Raw genomic sequence first — 11,471 nt, 5'->3', positions numbered from 1 at the left:
GCCTAACTCCTTTTGTTGAGTTATATTATGTTTTTTAGTATTTGTTATAGAAATCTGAGGCAAAACTGAGCCAGAACTGAACTGGCTCATGAATGAAAAAATACAATATCCCTGCAAAGCACAGTATGGAGACAAGCTGGACAGAGCTGAGGGCCTGGAGCCATGGGGAGCACACATCCCATCAGAACAGGTGGTAAAGGAATTGTTTGTAATTTCCATGCAGGACTCTTAGGACAGCTTAGTAACAAAGGGACAGTCCCTGCAGAGATCCAGACTTAGGCTGGGAGCCTTCCTGCTCTGACAGGAATCCAATCAAACCCAACAGGAGCTAAGCAAGAGGCAGCTGTGATTTCAATGCTTCTCCAGTGAGAACCCATTTCCCAGATTATGTCAGTAATTGCCATCTTGATGATCCCACTTCTAAAAGTTTCTTTTATCTTACAGCAATTAACATGTAAATCTGATTTTTTTCCCCCATGAGTCTTTTTCAAGTGGTATAAATTCCTATAAATCACTTAACTAGGAAGTTCAGAAGTATCATCTGAATTTCCTTGCCTTAGTCATTCCCTTCTCAAATAACTCCCTTGGTGTTACAGCTCCTAGAATTTGCTTTCACTTACTAAAAGTTTGTTTGAAGGGAAAATCCAAACACTATTTTAGCAATCCAGTATGAGGAAAACAAGTAACTTTAACACATCTGTTGGTCCCTATTCAATATAAAATTGAATAGCCCAGCAAGAATCAAAGGAGGGGGAAAAAGGAACAAAATCAGCCACAAGTTTCTAATTTTATTTTAACAATCTTGCTTTTTAAAAAATACAAGTTCTGATTAATGCCAGGGGGATGCCAAGTGTCCATCAGCCACAGGCCTTATCTCTCACTTCCGTTTCCCCTCCTGGGAGTAGTCATCTCTTTTGTCAGGGTAGCAAACAAAGAGCAGTAAAATGCTAAATAACTGAGTTGTGTAACAGAATCCCAAGGGACCTGTGTCTTAGTATGGCACAAATTCATTCAGCAAAGTGTTACTGACCTGGACCAGTAATTAAATGTTGGCACGTTGTACAGGAGTTGTGCAAGGTGCATCAGGAGAGGTACTGTTTGCACTTCTGTGGTACCACCATCTCTCTTCTGCAAACAGAAAGGTTTAAGTGGAAGCAAGAGCTCAGTTACCAAAGAGGAGGGAATTCAAGAGGAGGAGCAGGTTTATAAACAAGACACTGAAGATCTTTAAATGTTTTTTCATAGTAAGTAATTGCAGGAGCAGCAGAGCTGCCCTTTTAGCTGCAAGGGGGCTTCTGTATAGCCAACTACAAGAGCTTTACACTCTCCAAACAGCACATTTCCTAACAACCTAGAAACCATGGCACCACAAAGAACAACTTTTTCTACAAAGGAATTCTATGCAACACAAGTGTCATTTGGCAGGGTCATGTGTCCCGGGCAACCTTTTCATCCATGGAAAAATCTGAACTGTGAGTTCACTGCCAATAGGTTAAATATGCCATGGCCAGATGAATTTCAAATATGCCATTTTTCTCAATAACATCCTAACTGGAAAAAGGCACTCACTTTTGAAACAGCAACTTTGTTATGGGCTATGAAGGGGTACTGAAGTAAGACTCATCAATAATTGTGCTGTGATTATTTTGATGTCTCAACTATGCTCATGCTTCAGTGTATTAGGGATTAGCACTTTGGTGCTATTGGGAACTTGGCCATAGGAGTAGCCAAACATAGTTGGTGATGAAAAGCATTTTTTTACCCTTCAGTTTGTTTTTGGCAAAGTTGGTTGGGGATTTTTTTTTTCCTTCAGCTATTTGATGAAGAATGGAGTAGTCCTAGGTTCAGGTATCATCTTATTCTCTCATGAATAATTATTTCTGAGTTTCTACTACCTATTTAATACTGAAAAAGGAAGGTGTAAAGAAACAAATATCTGTACAAGCATAATATGCCTGTAATTACACCTCCTTTGGCCAGGAACTTAGCATCCCCTCAACACATTTCACGTCACATAGGAAAGGTTCACAGTACCAAGTTTTACAATCACAGTCACTCACAGCACCAAGATTGTCCAGACAAGAAGAGTTACCGAAGAGAAAGGCCACTGGCCAAAATTCACACAACTGCCCGTGTAAGGGCTCAGGTTAAAAATAAAGCACTGGTGGGAAAGTTAAGCCTAGCTTTTGCCAACTCTCCATTTGGCATGAGGAGAGCAGCCAGTCACCCATCCTAGCTGCACTTCTGAGCAGAACAGCACTATTGACCCATCTTTTCTAGGGGCTTTTCCAGCCCCCCAAAACCCATCAGCCACCAAGAGCTAGGGGAGGAGACCCCCATGGCAGCCCCACTTCTGCCTCTGGGAGCTGGAAGTTACCAGACTGTAAACATTTTGTTGTAGCAGTCCACCGGAGCAGGCAGTTGATCCCGCTCTGTGACAAGGAAGGTGGGACAGAGGCTCTGAAGCCCAGGCCCTGAAGGAAAGAATGAATGTGTGTGTGGAAGAAGTCTGGGCTGCACGTGCAGTCCTGCTGTGGGTAGCAGTTGGTTGTGCTTTATTTCCCCTTCCCATCAGGACAGCTTGAAAAAAAAGAAAAATAAACTTGCGACAGGAAACTGTTGTTTTTCACAATTATTGCAGCCTTGCCCAGATAACGAAATATAAGCCTGGGAGGGGCAAAGTCCTTCCCCCAAAGGACTTTGGTCTGTGTGCTCCTCCTTCCATGGGGCTGGTTTCAGGAGCAGCAGCAGCCAGGCAGAAGAGCAGGCCTTAACCCCACCCAACATTCATGGAGCTTAAAACCAAAGAAAACTGTGTTCCTATGAGAGGTTACTAACAATTTTTCCCCACCTACCCTAAACCACATGCACACAGAGGACAGGATGCTGATACATGGGCTTTCACCAAAGCTCGAGAGCCCCTCTGCCTCAAGGGCTCCTGCAGCACTTTGCTTTGTGTGCTGAAATGTGAGGCTCACTGAGCATGGAGCCCACCCCGAGCAGTGCCAGCGTCCTCTGCTCTGCTCTGGGAGAGGGGGCACTTTGCAGGCTTAGCCCCATCTCTGCTCTCTCAAGCAGGCATGGAAGGGAGACGGAGAAAACTTTCCAGCCTTTGTGGCTGTGTAAAGGAAGACCCTACGCTCCGTGTAAAAGAAAACCAACGCTGATCCCGTAAACATGCATATTCACAGAGAAATGAGAGCCCCAGCACCTGGGGATGCCAGCAGGAGGCTGCTGTAAACCCTGTTCTCACCAGAAATAAATGTCTTGGTGGTTATGAAATGGGGCCTAAGCCCTGGCTTATGTCCATGCTGGACTGGTTTCTTTAGCATGTGAAGTCAATGTAAGATGCAAAAGGTTGAAGCACAGAGGTAGACATTTTGGCTAGGAGAAGGTGGCTCATGGGCTTGAAGTGACCGAGTGGCCAACATGCTTCCAGAGGTTCCTTAGCTGGTACACGAAGGCCTGGGAAACACAGGCAGCAGCTTTGCAAGACCTAGGGAAACCAAAGCGTGCTTCCTTCTGTCCTTCCCGAACCCGGAGGCAACATCTGCTGGTCAGGCCCCTCTTGCATCTCATTATTGTGGTCAGCAGTTCTTAAAGGAGGGGACAAAATGCACTGGTCCCTGTTGAGGATGAAAAGGAAAAACTGAACCTTTTCGGTGACAAAGCAACACAATGTCCTGGGAGGGGGGGAAGAGTGGGACCCTCCAGGCAGTGGAGAGGCAGAAGCACTAGAAGAAGTCTTGTCATGAAGGACAGGTGCGTTTTCTGGGGACAAGTGTCATCCGTAGGCTCCTGCAGGTAGTCGGGTTTGTGCGGAGCTTCCGCTGCTGGATTTGTCCACAAGGAAGGGAGGAGGGGAACGGGAGTCTGACCTGGAAACCCACGTCCCCTTCCCCTGCTCGGCCACGGCGGAGGGAACCTGAGCAGAACGCAGAGACAGAGACTCTGCCGGGAGCGGGCGCGGAGGCGGCGGGAGCCCGTCCGGGGGCGGCCGGGGGGGGTCTCAGCCCTGGGCGGTGACCGCCAAGGCGTTCACGTACCCGTGGGGACCCACGTCCACGTCGGAGAGCCCGTGGGCCAGCGGGGCGGCGGCGGGGGCGGCGGCGGCCGGGCCGTACTTGGCGGGCGGCGGGGCGGCGGCGGGGCGGAGGAGGCAGCAGGTCTCCAGCGCCTCCAGGCCGCGGCAGGTCAGGAAGAAGAGGTTCTTCAGCATGAAGAGGGACAGCGGCTGCTGGTAGCGCAGGAGCAGGAGGCAGCGCAGCGCCAGCAGCGGCGCGTCCAGCAGCCCGGCGGGCAGCAGGAGGTGCAGGGCGAGGCGGGCGGCGCCGGGCGGGCGGGCGGCGCTCAGCTCGTACAGCCACAGCACCGGCGAGGCCAGGCAGAGGAAGTAGACGGCGATGAGCAGGTAGCGCAGCGGGGCGGGCAGCGGCGCCGGCCGCCCGGGCTGCAGCACCAGCTCCAGCAGGGAGAAGCTGTCGAGCAGGTCGAGGCAGGTGGCGAGGAAGGCGGCGGCGGCGCGGTGCTGCGGCGGCGGCTGCGGCGGCAGGAGCAGCTGCCCGGCGCCCTCGGTGCCGATGGCCCGCAGCAGGCAGTACAGCAGCGGCGCGGAGAGCGCCAGGGTGATGCGGAAGCCGGTGGTGCCCAGCGGCAGGCGCAGCTCGATCAGCTCCAGGATGGAGGTGCCCAGGATCAGCGCCGCCTTGGGCGTGAAGGCGATGGAGTAGATGAGCCAGGCGAGGTGCGCGTAGGCGAAGTCGCCGCCGCGGGGGGGGACCCCGGCCCCGCGGCCCCCGGCCCCGCGGCCGCCGGGGGGGCCGTGCAGCAGCAGCGGGTGCGGCGGCGGCGGCCCGGGGGGCGGCGGGGGCCGCTCCCGGCGGCGCGCCCGGCTGTTGCGGCAGAAGAAGATGCCCCAGCCGGCCGCCAGCACCAGGTCGGTGGCGATCCAGCTGCACCAGTACAGGTCGGTGACGGCGATCAGGTAGAGGTCCAGCAGCGCGCCCTGCCCCAGCAGCAGCACCAGGGACAGCGCCTGGAAGCCCCAGCGCCGCCCTCCCCCCGCCCCGCCGGGCCCCAGCAGCGCCCCCGCCGCCGCCCCGCCGCCCCCGGCCCCGCCGCCCGCCGCCGCCGCCCCGTACAGCTCCGCCGCCGTCATGCTGCGGCCCGGGCTCACGCCGCCGCCGCCGCCGCCGCCGCCGCTGCTGATGCTGCTGCTGCTGCTGGGGAGCGGCGAGGCGGCGGCGGGCAGCGGGGGTGGCGGGCGGCGGCACCAGGGGCTTGCTGATGCTGCTGCTGTCCTCCTCCTCCTCCTCCTCCTCCTCCTCTTCCTCGGCGCTGCTGCGGGGGCTGCGAGGGCGGCGGGCCCGCGCCGAGCCCGAGCTCGACCCCGAGCCCCGCCGGCTGCCGCCGCTGCTGGAGCCCCTCTGGAAGAGGGGCTGCCGGTCGGCGGCGTGCGGCGGCAGCGGCGGCGGCGGCGGCGGCGGCTGGAAGGAGCCCGAGGAGGAGGAGACCGAGCGCTGGTTGGAGGCAGCGCGGTGCATGGTCCTCCCCGGCCCCCGAGCCGGCGCGCCGGGCCCGACGGCCGCGCCGCGGCCCCCGGCCCGCCCCCGGCCCGCCCCCCGCGCCACCGCACCGGCCCCGGGCCCGGCGGCGGCAGCGGCGGCGGCAGCGGTGCGGAGAGCCCGAGCGGCGGCAGCCGGCGGGGGAGCCCGGGGGCGGCGCCGAGCAGCAGCCGCAGCAGCTGCCGGAGCCGGGGCGGGCGGCTGGCGGCGGTGGGTGGGCTGGGGCTGGGGCTGGGGCTGGGGGAGAGGCTGCGCGGCCGGGGGAGGGGAGGAGGGGGGCGAGAACGGGAGGGTGAGGAAGGCGCCCCCGCCCCGTCCCCGGGGATGCTCCCCTTCCACATCTCGGGGAGCATCCTGCCTCCTGCCCCGCAGGAGCCCCGCGAACGGGGGCGAGCCGCGCCTGGGCGAGCCGCCCATGGACATGCCACAGCACCGCGGCACCCACTCCGGAACATCGGGGGTGCTTCAGTCTCCCCTGGTCTCTCTAGGCTGGCCAAGACAAAGACCAGTTGGCCTGGCACAGAGCCTACATTGAAGCGCTCATTTGTGGCTCATCTGTGCTGCTGGACATTCATCTGCCCCTACATTTGGTCTGGTGTGCTTGTTCATCAAAGTAAGTGTCTTTTATCCCACCAATTTTCTGAGTTGAGCCAACCCACATGCCGAGGGCCCTGCCCAGTTTGCCATGATGGGACAGAGCCTTTGAATTTATATGAATAGCTCTAGAGTTATTACTTCTACTGAAAGCAACAATCGGGACCTTTACTGACCCACTATTAATGGCCTCGAATTGAGCTTAATAGCTGGCTGCATCTGTTTATCACCAGCACTAATGGCTTGGCACGTCATGTTCCAAAGAGGCTTGGTGCTCAGCATCACCAGTTCCTCATTTGTGCCTGTGCCCACCAGTGATGAGCCAGGTGCTGCCCGACAATGATGTGAAGCACATCAAATAAACTGTCTCCACAAAAGTCCGTATTGACTACACTTTGCGATAAAGATCCAAAATAGCTTCACGTTTTTAGCGTGTTGCTGAATCAACACATGGCACTGAGCAAATGCTGCTTAGTACTGGGAAAGGACATCCAGGACAGCAGTGACAACCATCTAATACATGGTATTGCAGGCTCCCTGAGGAGCCCTGCTCCAGTCAGTGTCCCTGGCTGCTCTTGGTTACAAGGAGAAATCAGCCTGGGGTACAAGGAGGATTCATGCTTAAACTTGAAGCAAAGAGATAACTGAGTAAGGGAAAAGGAGAACATGGGGTGGATTGACACAAAGATTTCTTTGGGCACACTGCAACAATCAGGAGTACGAGCATGGGAAGAGAAACAGTCACAGCAAAAGCATTGCTGTCAGTGAGGACTGGAGCGGGGGGGGTGCAGATAAAATTAGTTTTCTAAAAGCATGGTCAGAACAGAGGGGGAAAGAGAAGGCAACTGGAGGCTATGCAAGCTTTAATATGGTTATTTGGGCAGCACAGGACTGCAATGGTACCACATCTAGGGATAGAAACAAGCAGCTGTTCCCACGGTCCCCCGCACCGGTTGCTACCCTGCCCCTAAGCCCATGCTGCTGCATCCCTGCTGCCACACCCTGCTTGGCTGGGCTGCAGCTCGGAGGGGGAACATCTATTTTGTGCTACACTCACGCTGTCTTTGCAGTGCTGGGATACACTTGCCAAGATTCAACCTTGTACCAACCCTGCCTGTGTCCCTGCCTTCCTCTCAGTCCCCTTGTCAGGGTCCCCAGCAGCAGATGAGACTGAGCACACCATGTGCTTCCTTGCTGAGAGCTTTCTCGCTGACTCCACATTTCCATTAGCAAATAAAACCAATTTGTTTTAAGAAGGTCACCATTTTCAGCCCTCCAAAGAGGGCTGTTGCCGTTTCTTTTCCAGCAGGTGACTGCATGACAGCCTGAGGCTGAAGAGCTCTCCGAGCAGGCTCCCAGCAGCCCTGTGCAGCACTGCATTTAGGCCAGGCAGCTCATGGGCCTCTGTCAAGGTGCTTGGCCCAGGCATCACACCTCTGGCAGCCCCTCTGCCTTCCCCAGGGGCTGCTCCCCGTGATCCACATCCCACATCAGTGCCTCGAAGGTGCTGCCAGGTTGCTGCAGCAACACAGGGGCCATTGTTCCCTCTGCACTGTGGGGGCCCACAACTATCACAGGAGAGTGGCAAGGTCCTGTGTGCCTGAAGCAGTGCAGCACCGTGAGCAGCTTGGTCTGAGGACATTCAAGATGCAAGACAGAGAGCAGTGATCCACCTCCCTTCCTTGCCAGATACATTCCCATCGTGTTGGCTTTGCTCTCCAGCCTCTAGGGCTGTGTGGATTGTCAGGGATGAGAGCCTGGGCAAGGCTTGCTCTCTTCGACTGACTTTGCTGCCCAAGAAAAATCCATGGCCAAACAATTGCTTTGACTTTTGTCTACAAAAGTCTACAATTTTTGTACAACCCCACAAAACGCTCCACTGAAGGCTCTGTGGGTGGTCTCTGTGTGAAAGGGAGCAGGAGGCTGGAGTCCATGGCTAAGGAGGAAGATTGCTTTCTGTGGTGCTCTTTCATGCTCCTTGGCAGGTGTTGGCAGTTGCCCAGTTCAGGACAGCTCAGAGTGGTGTAAATGACATCAGCTGTGCCTCCTGATTTGGTTTCCACAGAAAGGCTGGGTTAGATGGCAGTCTAAGTCTGTGTGGCCCGTGGTAGAGGATAAAAACACATTCTTATGTTCTGACTTTTATCCAAGGTGGGTGTGCCCCTTCACCTGACTCTTCTCAGGCAAGCCATGATTCATGTGTGGTCAGCCCTCAGCATTAGCTAAATTGGTCTTGGTCTTGCCACATTCTGCTGCAAGGGGAGTTTTCCACTTCTACAAGAGGATGTGGAGTGAAAAGCAAGCATCCCTCTGGACCGCTCAGGGCAACAGCCCTCATGCAGAGAGGGCTGGTCCTGCCCTACCTGGGCAGCAGACGGTGACAGCTTTGCCTCGTTGGCTCTCACGCTCTGGATTTCCTGAGCAATGCAATTCTCTGTGTGCCACAGGCTGGACATGCTCACTTAGCTGCCCTGGCAGCCTGCCACAGGCACTCACACCTCTGCTTTTGATCCAGGCACTCATTTCACAAAGAAGCCTCATTCCCTAAAGCTTTGGGTGGCTGTCTGGTGTCCCACCTGCTGGGGAAAAGGGAGCTGGGTGGGGATCCCTGGGCTTTGGGAGGGGTTGGGCTGTCACCCACAGCTGGTGTGCAGACCTGGGAAATGGGCTCTGACCCTGCCACCCAGGTGATGCGGGGAGCTGGGAGCAGGGAATTGAGGCAGCTGGGTGCTCAGGGGGCCTGCTGGGCTGAGCCTGTGTGAGCAGGGCAAGAGCAAGCTCGTGGAAATGGTTCTCCTGACACCACAGGGTGCCTGCTGGGGCTGTGAAGGTTCCTGCATGCAAGGCAGGTAAGTGGGAACAGGGAGGAGCCGTGGTTGCACGGCAAGGGGAGCTATGACAAGGAATGGGGGAACACCAGGCAGGAGGCTGGAAGCTCAAGGGCTTCCTTGGGCTGAGCATGGGCTCCAGCAGTGCAAGCACAACGCAAACAAAAGAGGTGAGGGTAAGAAAGGAGCTTATTTGTAGGAAAGGAAGCAGAAATTGTGCCTCTGCTTTAAAATGGGAATGAGGGGAAAAATGACTTCTGCACGAGAAAGCACTGAAGAGCTTTTTGTAGCACACTGTAGGATGAGATATGACAAGCTGATGCTTCCCATGTGATCCAGTTATTTAATGCAATGTGCACTCCTTGGATGTGTTAGTGCTTAACCATTACTGTTAAAACATTAAAAAAGCAAAACTATAAATAGCTTCTACTCTTTAGTAGCTCCCAAGCTATGTTTTTGGCTTTTTTATGTATTGATGTGTATGCATAGGGATGTGTGTGTGTATACATATATTTAAAGGCAAACAGCAGACAGAGTTTTGTGCAATAGTCATACTGAATATCTAAAATGCTACCATTTTTAGTTTACACTACAAGTGGAAACAAGTGTGCCCCCGAAAATACCCCTGCTGGAGGAAGGCAAAACTTTCTTGAAGGTTGAACTTGGGAGGAAACAAAATAATGACTCCATTTCTTGGGGGAAGAAAAAAAAAAAATAAAAGAAAGAAAAACAGGGCAGATATATGCCTGAAAGAAAGACCAGAAACTAGATACCTAATTATACCCTGCAGTAAGCTGTCAGAAACTGGCAGCAGTGGGAGGGAAGGAAGCAAAGCTGATCTCAGGGAGTTCAAGCATAATCTGCTCCAACCATACTTAAAATGCCTTTTGTGTGGGAAAGGAAGCTTCTGGGATTCTCTGACACGTGCTTTGTGCTGCACTTATCTAACCCATTCAAATGGTCAGGGCTGAAGTGACAGATAAGTGTAAAAAAGTTTCACCTGGCCAGCAGCAAAATTCAACGATGCCTTGGCTTCCAAATGCAGCCTTTGTAACTAAACTGCTGATCCTGTGTTATGGTTCAGGGAATGCAGATCCTCTTCAAAAGGATACTGAAGTGTTAACAGTCTATTGCTTGTAATTACATTTCAGTTCAGAGAGCTTTCAATGCCAGCAGAAAGTGCCAAGACATTTCTTTTCATGCTTGTAGCGGGGTAGGGGCTTCGAGAGTGGATTTGGGGTTTGCTTTTTGGTATTTTGTCTTCACTCAGTCTTAGCATAGAGCATCAATTGATCTGACCTTGAGAAAGTGAAAGTTCTTCATAGTTTAGGTGACTGAAAAGTGGGTTTATTATAGTGAATTAAGAGAAGTGTTTTCTTGATGGAGGTTTGGTTCCTAGAGAGCACGTAGCTGCCCTGCTGGTGCAGGGTTTTAAACTGTTGCAGACTGGATCTGTGAAGGTCTGTAAGTGCATAGTGTTCATCAAATTAACTGCAGCAGTAAAAAAAAAAAACATAAAGATTTGTGCTTTTATAAATGGGGTTAGGAAGGCCTGGGAATGGAAAGGTTTGGACAGGCCCCTAAAGGTACCAGGGCAAGCAGGGACCAAGCCCTTCCCAGGGGTCACCCTGGCAGGCATTTCTCACAGCATTCCCCTGGGAGCAAACTCCTCCAGGGCTCTCAATGCTTTTGTTCAAGTTGGTCTTTCTTCAGTGTTTAACTCTGCACCTTAGGCTGGGTAAAGATTTCTAACTTCCAGCTCAGCCTCTCTCCTACAAGGGACACCTTAACCCTAGGCTGCCCTTGTGCTCTGACAGTAGTGGTTAAAAGCATGCACCTGGGAGTTTCAGCTTGGGATCTCTACCTGCTTAACCAACCCCACCTCGGAGTGCTCCAACTACCAGAGCACTGGATAAAAGGAGGAGGCTGATTAATACTTTTTATCATTATTTATTAGAGGTTGGAGCTGTAGGTCACTTCTCCAGGATGTAGAATGTAATTCAATTCCTTTCTCTGCTAAGATTGGGAATCCTTGTCCAGTCCCTCCAAAACTGCTTTACTGATTGTTGCTTTCAACATCAAGTTCTCAGGACTCTGCATCACACTTGTTTTGCTGTCTAATGTGCCTCCTGTGAGCTGTGAACTTTGTAGATGGGAAACTTTCTGATAAAAATATAAAAACAATGCAAGTGGATTGGCTGTTTCTAGATTGTTAAAGATGATGGTTTCACCTAGCAGGATTTTGACTTTTCCATTGAAATCAGGGGAAGTTTTTGGTTCTAGTCTGAAAGTTTGCTAGTTAGTTGCTGAAGGGGTATCTTTCAGGGTGGTTCCCTCAGGAAAATCTGGTAATAGCTTGAAGAACAGGGAAAAAAAAAAAAAAAAAAAGAAAAAGCAAACAGAATTTGCCCTAATAATCTTCTAGGGCAAAGATGTGAAAGAGAGCAGGATAATACCCATTAAATGTACACACAGGAAGTTAAAA

The 11,471-nt window shown here is 53.0% G+C and overlaps 1 protein-coding gene across 1 annotated transcript; it reads right to left on the bottom strand.

Annotated features, from left to right (window-relative positions):
• Nucleotides 1–768: 768 nt before the first annotated feature.
• TMEM121B (transmembrane protein 121B) lies at nt 769–5,987 on the bottom strand. The gene is made up of 2 exons (XM_053977404.1): nt 5,337–5,987; nt 769–5,077 (listed from the first exon to the last, which is right to left on the bottom strand). Exons 1-2 carry the CDS (start codon nt 5,985–5,987, stop codon nt 4,010–4,012), a joined length of 1,719 nt encoding a protein of 572 aa, XP_053833379.1. The 3' UTR covers nt 769–4,009.
• Between the last annotated feature and the right edge of the window lie 5,484 nt (nt 5,988–11,471).

This window comes from Vidua macroura, chromosome 5, assembly GCF_024509145.1.
Source record: "Vidua macroura isolate BioBank_ID:100142 chromosome 5, ASM2450914v1, whole genome shotgun sequence".
Classification (NCBI taxonomy): domain Eukaryota; kingdom Metazoa; phylum Chordata; class Aves; order Passeriformes; family Viduidae; genus Vidua; species Vidua macroura.
Note: the sequence above shows the minus strand (reverse complement) of the source record. Positions and strands in the feature narration are given on the sequence as shown.